The 21,159-nt window shown below is 39.5% G+C and overlaps 1 protein-coding gene across 1 annotated transcript in view; it reads left to right on the plus strand.

The window, feature by feature from the left end:
• Positions 1–3,252: 3,252 nt before the first annotated feature.
• Positions 3,253–21,159, plus strand: part of LRIG2 (leucine rich repeats and immunoglobulin like domains 2) — a 47,432-nt gene continuing 29,525 nt past the window's right edge. Inside the window, exon 1 of the mRNA XM_074263088.1 lies at positions 3,253–3,674. Coding sequence (XP_074119189.1) covers positions 3,418–3,674 — 257 coding nt within the window. The 5' untranslated portion in view covers positions 3,253–3,417. The remainder of the gene's footprint in view (positions 3,675–21,159) is intronic.

The following is a 21,159-nucleotide window of genomic DNA, read 5'->3' on the forward strand; positions in this document are numbered from 1 at the left end:
TTATCCCTGGCACAGTATTGCCTACCTGAGCTGGTTTCAGTAGGCTACATCCTACATAGTCAATTAGAAGACAATGAGGAGCAATGACTTACTTAGGGTCACAAAGCTACTAAGTATCTGAGACTGAATTTGAACTCAGGTCCTTCTGACTCCAATGCTAGTGCTCTATTTACTGAGCCACTTAGCTGCTCTCATGATGTCTCTTGAAATCTCCCTCAATTAATTGTCACTTGTAAAGGTCCAGTCGTCTTCCAGACTGCTGTCTCAACTTAATCTCCCAGCCTAGACTCTCCTTCCAGACCACCGTCTAAACTCAATCTCCCATTCAGACTGTTCTCCAGGCCCAATGTTGCCTCTTTTATCCTCTCAGAGAATGGGCCTGTGAGAACTCCTACAGCCAATGAACTTGCTCCTTTTAAAGAAGTAAGCTCCCTCAAATATACAAACTCCTCCTCAGAAGTCCAAAGGTGTAAACTCCCCCTAAAGGCCGGAACTAAAGGTGTGAATTCTGAGCTAGAGAATTGTTTAGACAACCTGAGTTATCACCTTGCAATCCTAACAGTCACCAATCTAGTTTAAGCCTTTATTATGTCTTACTTGGACCATTGCAATTGGCACTTGAGTTGTCCCCTCTAGAGAGAGAAGTATCTCCATGGAAAGGGGGAAGGAGACCACAATCTCCACCATGAACTGGAGAGAAAGAACTCATCTGAGTCTTCTCCCTCAGATGTTACTAGTTGTGTAACTTCCCCCAGCCTCAGTTTTCTTACCTGTAACATTCAGATAGTAACAACACTTACTTCACAGGGTTATTATAAGGACTGGATCAGATAATGTATATAGAGTTTTTCAAGGCTTAAAACACTATATACATCCGAGCTATTATTGTTGTTAGAACTTATGTAGCAAAATCCTAAAGAAGAAAGGGGTGAAATCCAAACTCCTCTGTTTATCCTTCAAAAGACTCTTTAGCATCTGGATCCTACATAAATTTTTGGCCACGTTACATATCACTTACTTCATATACTGCATGATCTAGCCCCTATGGGTTATGGCAAACAGGCTGAAGGGCGGAGACAGAGTGTGAGCTTTTGCTTTTACTGTAGTCCAGCCCTCCAACTGTCTGGGGGACAGGGAACTGGCCCCCTATTTAAAAAGTTTGAGGACCACTGCTCCAGCCCCTATCTTTTAAACTGTGGGTCAAAATCCCATACAGAATCTTGTAACTGAATTGGGGGCTCATGTAATTGTGATTTATTATCAGTAAATGTTTGATCTTATGCCTCTTTATATGCCTTTACACCCAGGGATGTAAACATTTCTCAGGCAAGTCAGGTTGTAAGTTGAAAAAATTTAGTGAACGGTCTTTGATTCTCACAGGGATATTTCATTTCCATTTTCTGCCTGTGCACAAGCTGTCCCACACTTAGAACCCCTCATTTTCTTAAGAGTTCAGCTTAAGCACCATCTTCTACAAGACACTTTCCTGATCCTTCAGTTGTTAGAACCTTCCCCTGTTTCAATACACTACCTTTTAAAAATTTGTGTATATGATTATAGTTTTACATATTGTCTCTTTATAGAATGAAGCTTGCAGACAGAGCCAGTTTTTTTTGTCTTTGTATTCCCAGTGCCTGGCACATAGTAGGTGTATAATAATAATGCAACATTTAGGTGGCACAGTGGATGGAATGCTGGGTCTAGAGTCAGCAAGGCCCGAGTTCAAATGTGATCTCAGACAGTTACCAGCTGTTTCTCTCTGGTCAAGTCACTTAACTCTGTTTGCCTCAGTTTCCTTATTTGTAAAAGAGCGAGAGGGGGGGGCAGCTAGGGGGCGCAGTGGATAGAGCACCAGCCCTGAATTCAGGAGGACCCAAGTTCAAATCTGGTCTCAGACACTTAACACTTCCCAGCTGTGTGACCTGGGCAAGTCACTTAACCCCAGCCTCAGGGGAAAAAAAAAGTCACTTAACCCTGTCTGCCTCAGTTTCCTCATCTGCAAAATCAGTGGAGAAGGAAATGGCAAACCCTTGTAGTATCTATACCAAGAAAATCCCAAATGGGTCGTGAAGAATCAGATGATTCTAGAAAGTGACTGAATAGCAACAATATAATAAAAATAATAACAATTTTCATATAGCCCTTCCTATGTTCCAGGGACTGTGCTGGATCCTCACAAGAACCTTGGGAGGTAGATGATCATTATTATTCCCATTTTATAGATGAAGAAACTGAGGCAGAGATTAATGACTCGCCCAGAGAAAACAAAGCTACTCAGTAAGTGTTTGAGGCTGGATTTGAGGTGTGTTCCTGACTCCCCGTCCAGAGCTCTATGCACAACGTAGCCTAATACTTGATTGGCTTCTGACTTAGGTGTTAAGGAAACTCTGGAAGGCGTTAGATACTTTGCAAAGCATGCTGGGTTTCCATCAGTATCCCGCCCGGGAGTCCTGGGAGTGGCTTAATTGGACTTCTTCTGGACGGAGTAGCGGAAGCAGAAGCCGCGCGGCCTCTCCTGCCGCAGGCTCCGTCCTTGACCTCGCGCCGGGCCCTAGGTGGATCTCCCCAGGCCTGCAGCAGGAGAGTCACCTTTGCCCCGCCCAGCCCCAGAGAAGCAGGAGAGATAAGGGGCGGGAGGGCCGCCTGACCCCGGCCAGCGCGCTCCCCACAGTCCAAAGAAGTAGCTTAGACCCCGCCCGGGGCTCGGCACGCTCGTGCAGTTGCCCCGAGCTCCTGCTCCAGGTTAAAACGAGGTTCTCAGCATCCCCTCCCACGCCCTGAGCGCGGGTCCGGGCGCCTCCGAGCCAGCGGCTCCTAAACAAGGGTGTTTGTTTCCCTTGGACGCCTCTGGCGGCCGCGGGGGCACGCACGCCCACGTGCTCTGGGAAGGTCATGGACTGCCCCGGGTCACACAGGCCGTGGGGCTGGCGCTCGAGTTTTCGCGGCCTCCCCGTTGGCTAAGCGCCAGTCTCCTGAGAGGGGCAGACAGTTCTGGGAAGAGAGCAGAGACCGCTGGGGACCAGGAGTTAGAAAGAGGGAGGGTGTGGCGAGAAAGGGGCGGGCACGAAGTGTGGCGAGAAGGCGTCAAAGACAAGTTGGCCCCGCCTCCCACAAAGGGGGCACCGCCGCCTGGAAGCTCCGCCCCCAACGGCGCCGTCTCTCTGTTCCAGGCGTGGATTGGCTGGCGCTCTTGCGTGCGGACGTTGCGCCGCGGGGTGGGTCTGGAGAGCTGCGTCGCCCCCGCCCCCCTTCCCGGGCTTCTCAGCCGAGTCGCCGTCGCCGCCGTCGCTGCCGCACGCAGCGCCCCTCCCCCTCGTTCTGTGCAGGCCGCGGCCGGGGCCTCCAGTGAATCGCGCGGCCGCTCTCGGGCCCGCGGGAGCCGCCTCGATCAGAAGCCCTGCCTACGTCGGGGAGAAGATGGCGGCTTCGCCCCAGCCCAGCCCGTGGGAACCACTCGTGGCCATGCTCGTGTCGGGGCCGCTGCTCCGGCTCCTCTTGCTCGCCCAGACCGCTCTGTTCCTGCTGCCAGCCGCCACCGCCGCTGCCCGGACGGGCCTCTGTCCCGCGCCCTGCTCCTGCCCTCTCCCGCTGCTCGACTGCAGCCGGAGGAAGCTGCTCCCCGCGCTCGGCTGGAGGGCGCTTTCGGGCCCGCTGCCTCCCGGCGCCACCGGCCTGTGAGTGTGAGGCCCTGGGCGGGGGGATGGCGACGTGGGAGAGGGAACCCTCTGCGTAGGGAGGGGAGGGGGCATCCCTCGGAGAGGAGGGGGGAGGAGACACTCCTGGGACCAGGGAGGGGGCGGGAGGGACACCCTCAAGGAGGTAGGGGAAAGGGCACCTCTTTAGAGAGGAGAAAGAGAGGGGAGCACCACCTTCTAGAAAGGAATAAGCAGGGGAGGGGAGCATTCCCATTGAAAGGGAGAAGGGAACCCCTATGGAGAGAAGGGAGTGGGGAGGACACTCCTCAGGAAGGGAAGCATCCCCATGGAGAGGAGTGGGAGGGGACATTCCCGAGGAGGAGGGGAAGAGGGAAAGAAGGGAGCACCACCTTCTAGAGAGAAATGGGAGGGGAACATCCGGAGGGAGAGGGGGACCCCCATAGAGGAGGAAAAGAACCTTCCTGGGAAACCGGGGGTCTGGCAGGAGGCTAGGATTTGGGAGGAAAGGAACACATGGTTAACAAAAACATTTGGCGGAGGCTATTTTTGCAGAAGTTGTGGTAGAGGCAGGATCCTGGCAGGTTCGGGGGTCACTTGGCCTTTGCCTGGTCTACTTCTGAGTTGAAAGTCTTAACAGAAAGGAGTGGGGTTAGGTTTGTGGTTGTAGTATCCCAGAAACAATTTCAGCCCTCCCCAAAAAGGGTCTGCAGAATGGGGGGCTAGGGTGTGACCTAGATGTAATGAGTGTGAAATAACTGATTCCTTGCCTTTTTTTTTTTTTTTTTGGTTTCCTAGCATAATACAGAGCAAATTGAGGGGGGAAGTATTTGTACTAGTAGTTATTCCTTGGATTGTTGTGGTATATTATTTTCTATACATTTCTCCACTTCCACTCCCTCTTTTAAAATATATCGGATAGAAGTAATAAATACCTTAGTCCAACCTCCTCTTTTTTTTTTTTTTTTGGGTGATAAATAAAAGGTTTATTGTAGGAATTTGGAAGTAAAGCTCAGTTAGAAAGACGCCAGGGCCAGAGGTGGCCGCTGGGCGGGCAGGAACCCTTACATGGCTGGAAGGATACCATGTGTTGGGGGGAAGGGCTCCTGCCCAACCTCCTCTTGACTTTTGCTTTTCTTGCTCCCATAGTTCTTATACATGACTGTGGCATCTGGAGAGCTCATTAACCTGAGTCAGAGAGGTGGTGTTAGGAACAGCAATTAGATATTAAGTGCAGCAATTATGGGCCACTTAAAGTGACTATTAGTATTCAGTTATTTCTTTCCCACTAGTTTTGATTGATTGAATTCTAATTCCAAAGTGGAAGGATAGGCAGTGATCAAAGTTTAAATTCTGGCTTCCAAGAAATAAAAAAATGAGGAACTTGTCTTCTAGTAGAAAATATCCAGATAAAGGGCCTTGCAATTCAGATGTTGCTTGTTATACTTGTAGCAAAGAAAGGAAACAAGCACTTGTTAAATGTTTACTTTGTGGCTGACTCTGTGCTTGTAAACAATTGAAAGCTTCTGGTCACCCTCTTTGCTCTTTCCTTCTGCAAATGAAGATTTTAAATGACCAAAGCATTCCAACTCGTGCAGGGTGTTAGGTTATGCTGTGGTCTTGGGTTTGGTAGTGACACTTCTGGCTTATTTCAGTTGCTATAGACATGCATATATAGTTTAAGAAGAATTATTATTAGCATGGAGCAAAATCCAGTCAGCTTACATTCTTATGTACTGACTAGAGTTTTCTAAGAAGTATTCTTACTGTCCCCTGATTGTGTTGAAGTGATCCCTGGTCCAGTTTCCAAAGCAGCAAGGTTGCATTTAGCCCTAATTGCAATAAATGCATTTTCCTTTTAAAAGTGTTGAGAAAGAAGTTATTAAAAATAGTTTCGTTTGAATTTCATGCTGTATCCAGATTCGATTGTTTATTATATTGGCGGGTCAGGTAACATTAACTTTTTTAAAAAGATGAAATAGACATTTTCATTATGTCAGCCTCTTTGAGAGTAATCTTGTCATTAAAAAGGTGATTGGAATAAAATCTAATAATAGACTCACACTCTTAGAATATAAAAGGGTAGATTTGTATTGGCTTTAATTGAGACTTCTGACATGTTTTTGGTACTTGCTAGATATATAACTATGCAAGTAGATTTTTTAAAAATTAGAATTTGTTAGATGTGTCATATGTGAATTACAGTAGTGATTAGAATTCAGGTATTCATGCTTGTAGCCGCTAAGAGGGACTACAGATCTAAATTCTGTGATTCTGAACAAAGTCTCTAAGAAAAGAATACTCTTTTTTTTAAGTAGTGTATTTGGATAAATGTTCTTATTTAAGCTTTCTTAGAATTTAAGATTATATTTTGCTTTGTGACTGATTTTATATGCAGAATTAAAAATTTTTTAAGGCAAATCTCAGTATTGTTTCTTGTTTCCCCACATTCCTGTTAAGGATAATTGCAAGTTGTTTGCATTTTTGTTGATTTTACAATAATAAGATGGAGACGCTTATAGGAAATATACTGGAAAGAGCACTGGTTTTGGAGTCAAAGGTCCCGAGTTCAAATTCCACTTATGATGCTTATTCCTTGTATTACCCTAAACTTTAAGATTACTTGTGTAATCTTCCTGGACCTTAGGTTCTTCATCTATAAAACAAAAGGTATCAGATAGAGAGTTTATTAGGTCCCTTCCAAAATCAATCCTGTAATCCCCCTCCCCCCATACACACACACACTCTTCATATTTATGTAGCATCTGAGGTTGGGTAAAGACCTTTATTTACCCAAGCTGCTGTGTGATGGCTATTTTATTTTATAAGTGACTATGTCTAGGGAAGATTGTGACTTGCTCGTGCTCACACAGCTAATAGATGATCGATTGAACTCAGGCATTCTATATATAACATATTAAACATTTTATCATAACAGTGACATGAATTTATCATTTTGCCTGCTGCTTTATTTTTACCATTTGAAATGGAGCTGAGATTTCTACAATGTTGATCTCTACCTTTGCAGATTAGTCTTGACAGTTTCTTCTGTACACCTAGAATAAGAATGAGGAATAGTTTTTTTCTTCCAAAGGCTACTTGGATATTTATTCATTCATGGGCCGTACAAAATTATCAACTTGTAGAACTCAGGCAGTGGGAGATTATTCTACTTAGCTTTGAGCTCATCATTGCTTTTGGTTGCCTTAGAAAATGATTTCCAGGGCCTTAATGTGGCCCACAGTTAGATATTCCCCATCTTGATCTAGAGGTTGAAAGACCTTCCCAGTGGCCACATAGCCATTACCAGCTGTTTATTTGAATGGTGGAATTTGAATCCAGGTTTTCAAGGCTCCAAATCTGATTCTAACTATTACATTATTCAATTTCAACTTAGCTGAAGCTATTCATTCGTGATTGTGGAGTCTTCTGGGGTTCTGGTTTTTTTATCCTAGTGATCTACTTACCTGATAAGTGCCTCCTGGTGTAATAGATAAGAGAGGTTGCCTCACACTCAGGAAGATTTTAGGTTCAAGTCCAACCTGTCACATACTAGATACAACCCTAAGCAGCTCTCTAAAATTAATGCATGGGCAGAGGGTGTTTGCCTACTGGGAAATTCCATGTATTGTTTAAATCATATGGCCAGGCCCTATCACAGTCCTTTATGTTGGATGTATCTTTATCTAAGACATTGTTAATATTTTCTTCTTTTTTTTTTCCTTTTGCTGAGGATCACATAGCTAGGAGATGTTAAAGGTCTGAGGCTGAATTTGATCTCAGGTCCTCCTGATTTCAGGGCTGGTACTCTATCTACTGCATCAACTAGCTACCTCCAATATTTTCTTAATGATAATAACTACAGAATTCCAGCTGGGATATGTTGCTAGAGGTGCAAATCTGAATTCAGATCACTATTATTAGGTGGGATTTATTCTTGAGCTCTCCAAAAATCCTAAGCCATCTACCATTAACTTTTGTGATGTATGCATTGGATTCCCATTTTTAAAAAGCAGAACATTCAGCTATTCATTCTGTTCTACCTTTTGTAAGGATACCTTGAGTACAATAGTACTCTCATTTGCAAAGTATTCGGAAATTTTAGAAGGCTGATAAGGGGAATAAACTACTTGACTCCTCTGGTTCACTATTTTATTTTATTTTATTTTTTCTGAAAAATAAACTTCATTTTGGTGCAAAGTTATAGAGAAAAAAGTTAATGAATAAAGTTTAAGAATGTAGTCTGCTGGGGCATCTAGGTGGCACAGTGGATAGAGTACCAGCCCTGAAGTCAGGAGGACCTGAGTTCAAATCTGGCCTCAGATACTTAATACTTTCTTGATGTGTGGCAAGTCACTTAACCCCAATTGCCTCTGCAAAAAAACAAAATAAAAAGAATGTAGCCTGCTGTTAATTATATAAATATGTATGCTTAAATTGGATTTACATATATATATATATTTACCATGTTTAACATATATTGGGGAAAGGAGGGGAAATTGAAACACATGGTTTTGCAAGGGTTAATGTTGAAAAATTATCCTTGCATATCCTTGCATGTTTTGAAAATAAAAAACTTCAATTAAAAAAAAAGAACGTAGCTTACTGCAGCATATGTTCAGTCTTCTATATTAGAATGATCCAGTACTTGGAAAAAAATTCAAATTTAACACATACTTTTTTATTTTTCTACCTATATGTTTGGCAATGGAAATATAAAGCAGACATACACAGAGAATTAATTTAAAAAAATAAAGCATGAAGGGGAGGGTTAAAAAATACAATGAAAAATTTATGGAGAGGTCAGTGAAGTAAGTCTATTAAGTTGACTAAGGAATCTGTGAGAAGGCTTTTAATTTGGTCCAAAGATTAGTTGAAAGAAGTGGTCCACTATACAGGGAAATCCTGCTGCATGATTAATAATTCTTTAATCCTCCATCCTTAGCCCAGGCTTCCTCAAGTCTGGCCATTAATTGTCCCTTGTGAATATTCATAGAGTCATAGTGCTAGGTGTAGAACCTCAGAAGGCATCTAGTTTAAAACCTTCATTTTCCAGAATTTAAAGCTGAGGCCCAGGGAGCTACTTTTAACTCCTGGAATCTTCAGGGCAGAGTTGAAATTTAAAGCCCCAGGTTTTGGTTTACTCCATGGTACTACTTTGCTTCTAGGATTTCATCTCTTCAAACCAGCCTGGGTCCCCAACCAGATTGTTCCCATTCCAAATTCATTTAATTTTCTGCAGCTTCCTTAACTCTTCCTAGTCTTCTATTTCTCTTCCTCCTCCCCCTCAAATTGGGGGTTTGTTTTGTTTGTGTTTTGCTTTTTTTCAGACTTCTGAGGAGAGGGTAGTAGGTTCTGATATCATTCATTTCAAACTTATATTCTACATATCATTCTCTACTCTACCACAATTCAGTTGTTAACATTCCTTGTTTTCTTGTAGGTGCTTGATATTTTTGAATATATCTTCCTGAGAAAATTAGAGGCATTTAGGATAGAATAAAATAATTGATTTGTAAACAAAAATATATGAAGAAAGTTTTATTACATTAATCCACATAGAAATTTTAAGGATAGTCATAGGAAAATCCTCAGAGAAGTCCTTTTCCTATATAATTTCTCATATGTTCCTCATATATATTTTACAGTTCATTTAGCAGATCTTAAATGACTACTATGTGCAAAACTTGAGCCAGCTTAGTATAGTGAATAGGGTGCTAGTCTTAAGGGTCAGGGAGAATTAAGTTCTGCTTCTTGGGCATAATAATGAGGTGGTCACTTAACTCCCATTGCTCCAGTCTGCTCTCCTGAGTTTTTTTTTTTTTTTTTTTTTTTTTTTTTTTTTTTGACATGGACTTTTTGGCAATAGGGCAAAGCCTGTGGATCCCTTTCCAGAATACTATTTTTAAATTGAATAAAATAAAATAGGATTACAAAATCTCAAGTTAATGAAAATATTTCTCTTCTCTCCCTGCCCCCATTTAAGTCCATCAACTCTTTGAAATCTTTTACATGGACCTGTACTTGAGGTGGGGATAGGGTGGGAGTCTGTTGCCCCTGGTTAAGAATCTCATTTAGAGAGTTTTCATATCAGCACATTATAAAATCATAGAATTGATACTATAAGCGATCTTAGAAATCTTCTTCACCCCTTCATGTAGAGATGAGAAAACTAAGGCCTAGAGATGGTGGCTTCCTTAACTGAGGTCAAACCAGGTACCGTGTTTCCCCGATAATAAGACCTATCCTGAAAATAAGACACCCACATACTCTTTAATATTCCGCTAAAATAAGCCCTCCCCCGAAAATAAGCCCTATCGAACTTACTATGAAAACGGTCATCATGGTGATCCCCTGCGCTATATGCTGCGTAGCGGTACCTTCAGTAAGCAGCGCCGCCCTCCCCTCCCGGGTGAAACTCACGTCGCGCTCCGAGCTGCATCCAATCAGAGCTGCAGCAGTGAGCGCGTCATCCTCTTCTTCCCTGGTGATTTGCTTGCTGGCGCTACTGAGAGCAGCGCCGCGGAGTAGAGCTGAGACAGGACCATCTAAAAACTCGGTAAGTTCAGTAAGCGATGGAGAATAAAATAAGCACTCAGGGGGCATGATGGAGGCTAAAAGGGGCATGATGGAGGATAAAAGGGGCATGATGGAGGCTAAAATGGGCATGATGGAGGATAAAAGGGGCATGATGGAGGATAAAATAAGCCCTCCCCTGAAAATAAGCCCTCTGGTGTTTTTTAGTCCCAAAAAAATAATAAGACAGTGTCTTATTATCGGGGAAACACGGTAGTACCAGAGTCAGTATTCAAACTCAGGTCCCCTGACTTAGTCTAGTTCTCTTCCTTCTTCCAAAGTGGACAAAACATTCTGCTAGTCACTAGAGGTAATCAGGGAAAATTTCTGGGGAGTGGGGTTTCTCTAGGATGAGATGTCAAGATGAAAAGACTTCACTCATATCTTAGAGGCAGTGGTGAGTCATTGAAGAGTTTTGAACCAGACATGGTAAGGTTGTACCTTAGAAGAATTATTTGGCAAATGGATGGAATGAAGAAGAGAGACACTAGGAAATTGGAGTAGTCCAAGGAACAGGCATGTATTGGAACAGATTGGAAAGAGAGCTTAGAGATGATGTTATTAACTGTCTCATCCCAATTTTTTTTTTTTTTTTTTTATCATTTTGCAGGTGATGAAATGGATGTGAGGGAGCATGAGTGACATGTCTAAGGCCTCATACTAAATTTATGCTTGTTTTAATAAATAGTTGTGCTTTTAAAAGTTTAGATAGGAAATAAGTACCATCATTTCCATTTTAGCTACCTGTTCTTAATAAAATTTAAATCTGCCCAAGTGATTAAGACCAAGGCCCCCATTGCTGTCTGGTGACATTGTGGAACAGGCATTTAAAAGAAAACCTACAGGATATCTCCCTCCCTCCCTCCCTCCCTCCCTCCCTCCCTCCCTCCCTCCCTCCCTCCCTCCCTCCCTCCCTCCCTCCCTCCCTTCCTTCCTCCCTTCCTCCCTTCCTCCCTTCCTTCCTTCCTTCCTTCCTTCCTTCCTTCCTTCCTTCCTTCCTTCCTTCCTTCCTTCCTTCCTTCCTTCCTTCCTTCCTTCCTTCCTTCCTTCCTTCCTTCCTTCCTTCCTTCCTTCCTTCCTTCCTTCCTTCCTTCCTTCCTTCCTTCCTTCCTTCCTTCCTTCCTTCCTTCCTTCCTTCCTTCCTTCCTTCCTTCCTTCCTTCCTTCCTTCCTTCCTTCCTTCCTCCCTTCCTCCCTTCCTCCCTTCCTCCCTTCCTCCCTTCCTCCCTTCCTCCCTTCCTCCCTTCCTCCCTTCCTCCCTTCCTCCCTTCCTCCCTTCCTCCCTCCCTCCCTCCCCAAAGATTTTGTTATCTTCCATATGGCATGAGGACTCATTCCTTTTGATCTGTTTATAGATGTCTTTGTGATGAAATTGACATTGTGAGGAATAAAATACCAGTTTAATCACCACTTACTCCTTAAAATCAGTTGGAGTCTTAGATTCCAATAAGTAACAAAAATGATGTTAAAAATCCTATAATTGGATTATAGAGATTATTTACATTTACTATTTTTTTGTACACTTTCCCAGTTTATTCTTGATTTTTTCAAAACCATTCAAGTATATTGTATCCTTAGTACTGGCTTATTTTAAACATTAGAATAAACAAATGGCCTGGGCCAAAAACTTACAGGTGGCCACTCAGATCCCCAGAGGTTAGCTTTGGTGCTATTTAAATAGGCATCTAGGTAGTGGTACAGTGGATAGAGCATTGGGTCTGGAATTAAGAAAATGGGAGTTGAAATGTAACTTTAGACACTATTTCCTAGCTGTGTGACCTTGCATACTATTTGCCTACATTTCCTCAATTAAGAAATGGGGATTATAATAGTGCCTTCCTCCAAGGGTGGTTTTTAGTATCAAATGAAAAAATATTTGTAAAGTACTTAGTATAGTGCTTGGCACTTAAGTGCTTAAATAAAGAAAATTTCCTATTCTTCATTCAGTCTGATATGCTAGCTAATCTGAAATATCTTTACAGGTTTGCTATGCTACTAATGAGGATTTTGACCCTTAGGTCTTGTTCTTTGCAAGGTGGACTTGACTGCTTGTGGGAATGAGATGAGGAATCAAGAAAGAGAAATAAGGCCAATAAAGAAAAAAGAGATGTCCAAAGAGGACTGTCCCCTTGCTAGCTGTGATCAACTAATGCCTTATAGCAGTAATCCAGGCTTCTGATATCAGGGCCGTGAAGTATTGTCGACATACTCAAGAAACTCTTCTTACTAATATCAACTTTGTTACATTTATTAAGCACCAATTTGGGGCTAGATGCTTGAGGCAATAAAAAGTTTAAATAAAATGGAGTCCCTTCACTCAAGGTGCTAACAGTGTAAGGAGATTCCCTTTCCTTTCTCTCTCCCCTTCATCTCCTCTCCTCTCTTCCTCTCTCCCTTTCTTTATCCTTTGTTTCTCTATCTTCACTGTGCTCATCTTGTTCTCTCTCTCTCTTGTTTCTCCTGTTGCTTTTCTCCCTCCCTCCCTTCCTTGCTTTTTTTTCTTTCTTTCCTCTGTCTCCCTTCTGTTTCTTCCTGTTTCTATCTTTTATCTGTCTCAATATCTGTTTCTCTTTTCCTTTCTATATATTTGTCTCTTCTGTCTCTCTTTTTCTTTTCCTCTGTCTTTTTTGTCTCTATTATTTTTGGTCTCTCCCTCCCTTTTTCACTCCCTCCCTCCCTCCCTCCTTCCCTCTTTCCCTCCCCCCACTCCTTTCTCTCTTTATCTTTCTCACATACTTTATAGAGCACTTTTAAAGTTTGCAGAGCACTTTACAATATTTTATTTGATCCTCACAACAATCCTACAAAGTAATTGCTATACTATCTCCATTTTAGAGTTAAGAAAATTGAAATGGAGAAAAATAATGTTATAGCAAGTAAATATCTGAGGCAAGATTTGAACTCAGAGCATAATTCAAGCTGCAGCATGCTATTCATGATGCCATCTAGTCCCAAGGCAGTAATTTTTCAGGGCATTGGATTAAAGCATGTGTAGTATTAGGCAAAGTCACTGGCATAACAAAAGTCATTAAAAACTGAAGGGCTGGGTAAAAGCTTCCTAAAAGGAAGGTGGTAGATGGGACTCCAGACAGATGAGTAATATGAGAGAAAAAGTTAATTTTTTTTTTTTTTTTTTTTGAGGCTGGGGTTAAGTGACTTGCCCAGGGTCACACAGCTAGGAAGTATTAAGTGTCTGAGACCAGATTTGAACTCGTGTCCTCCTGAATTCAAGGCTAGTGCTCTATCCACTGCCACCTAGCTGCCCCAAAAGTTAATTTTGAAGGACAGGTTGGGAAGGATAGAGTTTAGACATGTGGGGAGGTGGTATAGGATGAAGATAAGTAGTATTTTTTTTTTTTTTATTCATTTTTCCAAATTATCCCCTCCCTCCACTCCCTGCCCCCCCCCCCCCCCATGGCAGGTAACCCCATACATTTTACATGTGTTACAATATAACCTAGATACAATATATGTGTGTAAATACCATTTTCTTGTTGCACATTAATTATTAGCTTCCGAAGGTATAAGTAACCTGGGTAGATAGACAGTAGTGCTAACAATTTACATTCGCTTCCCAGTGTTCCTTCTCTGGGTATAGTTATTTCTGTCCATCACTGATCAACTGGAAGTGAGTTGGATCTTCTTTATGTTGAAGATATCCACTTCCATCAGAATACATCCTCATACAGTATTGTTGTTGAAGTGTATAGTGATTTTCTGGTTCTGCTCATTTCACTCAGCAGCAGTTGATTTAAGTCTCTCCAAGCCTCTCTGTATTCCTCCTGCTGGTCATTTCTTACAGAGCAATAATATTCCATAACGATAAGTAGTATTTTACTGAAGACGGGTCCTGAATGCCAAGCTAAGGAGTTTATTACCTTCAGACTAAGAATTTCCATCCCTCCTGAACAGAAGTTAGGATAGGTCCTCTCACAGTGAAGAAGCCTTTCCTTTCTTTCAATAGGAATTTGCTTGGAGCAGGTATACTTGCAATTTGAAACTTTTGATTCATTAACTCAAAGCCTCAGTTTCAGTTTCCTTATCTGATTAGCAGGGGAAACACATGGACCCTTCATCAGGAATGGAGAAAAGTTCTTTGTAAACTTTAAAAGTATAAAGTCTATTATAAGAGCTTAGTCCCATCATGTGATCATGTCAATTAAAGTGGTTTTGGCATTTTACCAAATGCTTAGTTCATACTTGGTTAATTGTTTGTTGCTGCTGTTGTGGTTGTGCCCCCATATTCTCTTGCCCTTCCATTCTTTACCCTGTTAACTTTGTTGTTTGTGCTTAGTGGTCCTCTTGCCAGGGAAGATGGCATAAAAAGCTGAAGTGAGCAAATGCAAAAGACCTTTTTTTAAATTCTTCAGATTATATTTGAGCAGGGATTTCTATGAGAAATCTCTCTCTCTCTTTTTTTTTTTTTTTTTTTTTTTTAACATGCCCATTTTTACATTTGGTAAGATAACTTGCTTTTCTGGGCAGATTGGTATGAGAAGAATATCTAATTCTGAAAACAATTGTTGGAGGAATATGGTATTAGATTTTGTCAGGTAATGCAGTGTCATAAGGAATGACAGATTACGCTGGCAACAGATTTATCAGATACTTGTCTAAGATTAAATTCTGCCAGTTATAATGGGAATAACACAATGTCTAATTTTAAATCCTAGCCACTCCTAAAGACCTTTTTGGTTAAATACCTAAGTAATTACTATTATCACCACATACAAAACCAGGTGCCTAATAAATATTTTATAGTGATGATTAAAAAATGTTAAAGGCCTTCTTGTTATTTATCAGTATCAGCCATTTGTTCCACAATTGCAAAATTATCAGTTGCTTTTTATTTATTTGAAAAATGAATAGGAATGTTGATCACATAGGAGTAAATAGGTATCATAAAGTTGTTCTTTATGGTCAACTAAAAAAGTGACAGGAAGAAAAGGAGTGTAAATTTCAAACTGGAAGAGACCTGAGAAGTCATCTTGATCAGTTCTACTATTTTATGATTGAGGAAACAATGAAATCTAGAGGACTTAAGGCTATAGAGTTAGTAAGAAGCCCAAGTTTCTTTTCTTCCTCCTTTTTTTTTTTCCTGAGGCAATTGGGGTTAAGTGACTTGCCCAGGGTCACATAGCAAGGAAGTGTTAAATGTCTGAGGCCAGATTTGAACTCAGGTCCTCCTGACTTCACAGGTGGTGCTCTATCCACTGAGCCACCTAGCTGCCTCCAAGAAGCCCAAGTTTCAAAGCCAGATCTTACGATTCCCAGGATAGTGTTTTTTCCCTTAGATTATGCTGCTGAAGGATAGATATAAAATATCCTGAAATTGAAGTACTATCTAACTTGGTTTATGGAACAGCAAGATTGTTGAAATTGAGATATCTGTGATTTTAGTTTATTCGCTCATTTGTGAAGTCTCAGTCATTTCATTCTTCATCTAGTGTCACACAAAATCTTAGTTTTTAGTCACGTTATTTGTGGTATAATGATTCAGAAAGTAGTTTTTGTAGGTAGAAAGATAAAGCAAATTTTCTCCATGTCATTCCTAAAAATATAGCTCTTTTCAGTCTTCTGATTGCGGCTTCATAGAATTTTGTGGAAAATGAGAAGTTGTCCCCATTTCTCACTTGGTAACAAAGAGCTGGAGTTAAGAAGAGATTTAGACTTGAATATATAAATTTGCAAGTGATATGTGACCCATGCAAGCTTGTGAGATCTTTGATAGTGGGTATGTGTAGAAAAAGAAAAAGACAGGGTTATGCTTCAGAGAAATACCCACTGTTTAATAGGAGGAAACAAAGATGATGGTTCAGTAAAGGTTATTTGAGAAGGAACAGATGGGTGAGAAAGTAAAAGAGAAAGGATTGACTGCAACAGAGGAAGAGTCTTTTATGAGTAAAAAATAAGCATATCTGCTGAAAGTAAAATGATAGAAGAGGCTTTGGTAGGTGAGAAGACAGTAGCTTGTTGCAGGTGGTGGGGTGGTGGTGGTTGTTTTAATGAGCATATTTTCCCTAAAAGAGTCTTTTGGAGAAAGTGATAGTTCAGTTAAATCCATAGCAAATCAGTGAATATTTGCTTGCCTTATTTCCTTAAATAATTTTCTTAATAAAGATTTAAAAATAAAACACTAAGATATCTAATTTATTCTTGAGTTCTATCACATGAAATTTTTTTCCTAGTAGATCAACATTTGTCACTGGAAGTATTGCAGAAAAATCATAGTAGACAAAAAGGTAAATAGCGGTTAGAAGAGAAAAATTCTTCCTGTTACACAGTAGCTTCAGTTAACTGCAAACTAAACTACCTGTGATTTGGTAACAAGCAAAAAACCCCAAACAAACTAAAACTACTTTAGGATTGCTACTACAAGAATTGCTTAAAGTCACTAAAAATAGGAGAAAGGCAAATCAAAATAGTTCTATTTTACTCTCCACCCACCAATGAGGCAAAGAAGATGAGGTGAGAAATATCAATGTTGTAGAAGTTGTGATAAGGCAAATGCAGCAGCACACACTGTCAATAGAGTTGTAAATGAATTCAGCTAAACTGAAAAGCAGGGTGAAACAACTTGAAATAGAATACATGTTCTTTGGTTGTGGGTACATAAATATAAGGGAACATTACTGCACTATAAAAAGTAATATGAAAAATTTGGAGAAACGGGGAAGGCTTCTGAGTTGAACCCCAGTGAAGTCAGGAGATCCATACAAGATACAATGATGACTACAGTGTAAATGGAAGAGCAGCAACTACCAGTGCTTGGTTGTTACCATGAATATACATTGTGTCCACAGGCAGTGCACCTCCCTTCATCACAGAGGAAGTGGGGAGTAAAGGAAGGGAAAGAAAGGGTGTGGAAAATTTCATTTGCTGTTAGAAACTGTTGAGATTTTGGTTGATTTGCTAATTGCTTTTTAACTGGATTTTTTTTGCAATGGGAATGGGGGCAGAATTTGTGTAGAAATGAAAGTTTGTTTTTTTTTAAAAGCTAGTAATGAATACCAAAAATAAGTAAAACCATAAGCATGTTTTATTGATGCCTTTTATTTTTATTATATCATGGCCATTCCTGAAAAAGGGAAAACCTTCCTCTCACTAAGCAACAATATCCTTCAGTGGCTATAGCTATTACTGTATGCCATGCTCTGTCCTTGTAGTCACCTAGCTCCCTGCTATGAAAAGGAGAAGGAATGTTTTATGATCTTTCCTGGAGCAACCTTCATTTGTTTTCCCAGTACTCACCTTTCATGGTTGTGAATCTTTTTCTTTTGGTTCTGTTTATTTTGCTCCACATCAGTTTAAATATTTCTTTTGGTTCTGTTTATTTTGCTCCACATCAGTTTAAATAAATTTGTCCTTATTTCCTTGAATTCTTCATATTTGTCATTTAATGCTTAGAAATTCCATTAGGTTCATAAGTCATGCTTGTTTTCTTTTAGCTCTTCCTCAGTCATTGGGTAGACTCTAGTTTTTTTTTCAGTCATAAGTAATGCTTATTGTTTGTTGGTAGTCTGGTAAATATTAGGCCCTTCTTTCTTCTACTTTGACTTTCTTAAGGCTTAAGTACAATAATGGATTTGCTGGGTCAAAGGGTTTGGAGAATTTAGTTTCCTTGTATGATTTCAAATTGACATCCAGAATGGTCAGATCATTTCACAACTCCCACTAGCAACAAATTAATATCCCTAAATTCCCACAGTACTTCCATTGATTTTTCCTTTTTTGGGGGGAGAGGGAGTCATTTCCATCAGTTAGGATGGTATAAAGTGAAATCTCAAAGACTCATTTTAATTTGCATGTCTCTTAGAGACAGTAATTTATGCCATTTAAAAAATATGGTCATGTATAGATTTTAATTCTTTCGAAAATATCATATTCTTTAACTATTCATCTAAGTAAATCTATTGGAAATTGGCCCTTGATGATAATTATGTGATTGTGTCAATTCCCTATATATATATATATATATATTTAATAAAGGTTTTTATTTTCAAAACATATGTCTAGATAATTTTCAACATTAACTCTTCAAAACCTTGTATTCCAAATGTTTTTCTCCCTTCTCCCTATCCTTTTCCTTAGTGGGAAGTAATCCAATATATCTGAAACATGTGCAATTCTACTATACATATTTCCTTAATTATCACGCTGCACAAGAAAAATCAGATCAAAAAGGGAAAAAAATAAGAAAGAAAATAAAATGCAAACAACAGCCAAAAAAATTGAAATAATTATGTTGTGATCCACACTCAGTCCCCATAGTCCTCTCTTTGGGTGTATCTATATATTTTAATTGTCTGATTTTTATTGATGATATTTGATGCAGATATTTCTCCCACTCTTATCTCATCATATCCTACCCATACATCTTAATTGTTTGGTTTCCAAAGCTATGGATTTGAATCAGATTGTAGGACTGCTAGAGTTACTTACATGGAAAGTAACAGGAAACAGATTTGATAACCTGATATTGAGAACAGAGACTGAAAAACTTAAAAAAACAAAAACAAAACAATGAATTTTTAAAATTACAGAGCAATCTGGGGCTACACATAACCTTATGTTCCCTGCCAATATTACTATAATATAACACAGTCTGATGATTTGTATAATAAATACCTCTAAGTCTTCAAGAAAAAAATTGAATTATGGCCAATTTACTACAAGAAATCAGGTAAGCCCTAAGTACATTTAAGATAATCATTTTTTCATGATCCTGTGATCTAAACCTGGATAAGTCCTTAGATCATTTAAACATGAAGCCTAAGAAAATTAGAAAACGTGTTTTGGGTTTTTTTTTGTTTTTTTTTAAACTTTGATTCTTAGAATTTGGATTAGGATGGTTTGGGAGAGAGATCTGTTTTAATTAATTGAGACTTTACCATAAAATGATGTCTCATGTCATCAAGATGACAAGCAGTTATTTTGTCAGTTTACTTAAGCCCAAAACCTCACTCTTCTGATGATGCTGGAAAATAGATGAGTAAATAAAATATAAATACACAAAACTTTGAAGAAAGGAGTTGGTGATAAGTATTCTTTCCAAATACTATTTATTAACCCTGTTAATTTTTGCAAAGAAGGTTACTCCCCCCCCTCCCCCCCCCCGAAAGATTATCCCTAAATTATCTGGGTCAGTTCACTAATGTTGCCTAGTACTAGAAGTGAAAAATGACTGAGGTGACTTAGAAATTTACTTTTCTGTGATTGGAAGAAACCCTAGTGCTTCTCTTTTGCCTAAAGATTTTGTAATTACCTTGTGGAGCAGAATCTTCCTTTTCTAACCTGTTGTGATTGCTCTGAAGATCCTATAAATTATTTATACTCTGATGGCACTAAATGACTACATTAATGGCACCTCTGGCTCCACAGGATATCAAGAACTTTAATAATTCATCATTTATTACAGCTCTATCCCTGTAGATTAGCATGAGGGGAAGCTTAGTTCACAACAATGATAAGGCTGGCTCTTAAGATCTCTACTTTTCAATTATCTTTCCCATAAATATTCAGTGTTGAGAACTGAAAAGATGAGATATTAAGTTATAATAGTGACCATTGCAACATTGAACTTTTTTAGATTTAGTTCAACACCACTAGGTCATTGCATTAAGTACCAGAATGCATTGTAGCATCCTGTTAGAAAAAACAGTGGAGAAAAAACAATTCTGTTTTCAAGTAGATTTAGAACTTTGATTTTTTTTAAAAGATATGTTTTTCATTGGTTGAAATCTTAGTGAAGACTGTACCTACTTTTTTGAATGCTAACTCACAGTAAACTACCCTATGTTGTTTCTCCAGAAACACATAAATTTGAGCCACTGTGTAGTTTGTTGGAGATTTTTTTGTTTCCTTTTTTTTTTTTTTTTTTTTTTAATTTAATTTAATAACAGTTGTGCCAATGTGCATAATTGTTATGGGAAAAAAGAAATTTTGAGCACAGCCCAACAAATTCCCTGGATTTTAAACTCTTCAATCAAAAAGCATAGGATAGTTGAACTCTGAAGCTTTTAATTTCTCAAGGTATCAGTGGAACTGATTTATAGTTTTCTTTATGTCTACAACTATATCTATCTATATGTATGTATGTATATATATATAAAATAAATTCTATTACTTAGTACATGGTAATCCACATAATGTTAGTTTAACTAGAAGGGAGGATTTAGATATTAGTAGATTAGTGATTGCTTGTATCCTGCTGCAGGAAGGATAGTTGTTCCAGTGCATGTTAATTACAAACACATTATGTTCCCTGCTTTGTGGCATGTGTTGTTTTATAAGTAAAGGGCTCTAAATCTTCTCCTGAAACCCTGAGAGATAGTATTAGCTATGGTGTAAGATAGGATTTGGCTGGAAAAATGCCTCAAAACCTGCATTATAAGGTTGCCTTCCAGGCTGATGAGAATACTAGTTTCAGAGGGTAAGTTATCACTTTCATCCCTTCCTTTTCTCTTTTATATTAGGGTTGCTTAACTTGGAGTTGGTGAACTTTAAAAAGACATGAATATTTTCATAATTGTACTTTGCTATATTTGGTTTCCTTTGTAATCCCATGAATTTTGTACATTTTAAAAATATATTCTGAGAAGAGATTCTTAGGCTTCAATTAAACTAGCTAAAAGAGTCTATGGCATTGAAAAGTTTAAGAACCCCAGCTTTAGAGTTGAAAGGTGTTATAAAAGTGGTTATGTCCTTCCTACCTTTTCTTCCTCTCCCCTAAAAGTGACACACACTATTTTCACTGGGACTTAGTTTAAACACTATATTTCTATTAAAAAAATCTTTGGCTGTGATGGAAGGTGTTGGTATTTCTTGTACTTTATAAAACCGAATGAATAGTTAAGAAGGATTTTAAATGGAATGGGAAAAATAAAGGAAAATCATTGGTAATATGGATGGCTACTAGGATAAGAAGGAGT

This window comes from Sminthopsis crassicaudata, chromosome 4, assembly GCF_048593235.1.
Source record: "Sminthopsis crassicaudata isolate SCR6 chromosome 4, ASM4859323v1, whole genome shotgun sequence".
NCBI lineage: Eukaryota > Metazoa > Chordata > Mammalia > Dasyuromorphia > Dasyuridae > Sminthopsis > Sminthopsis crassicaudata.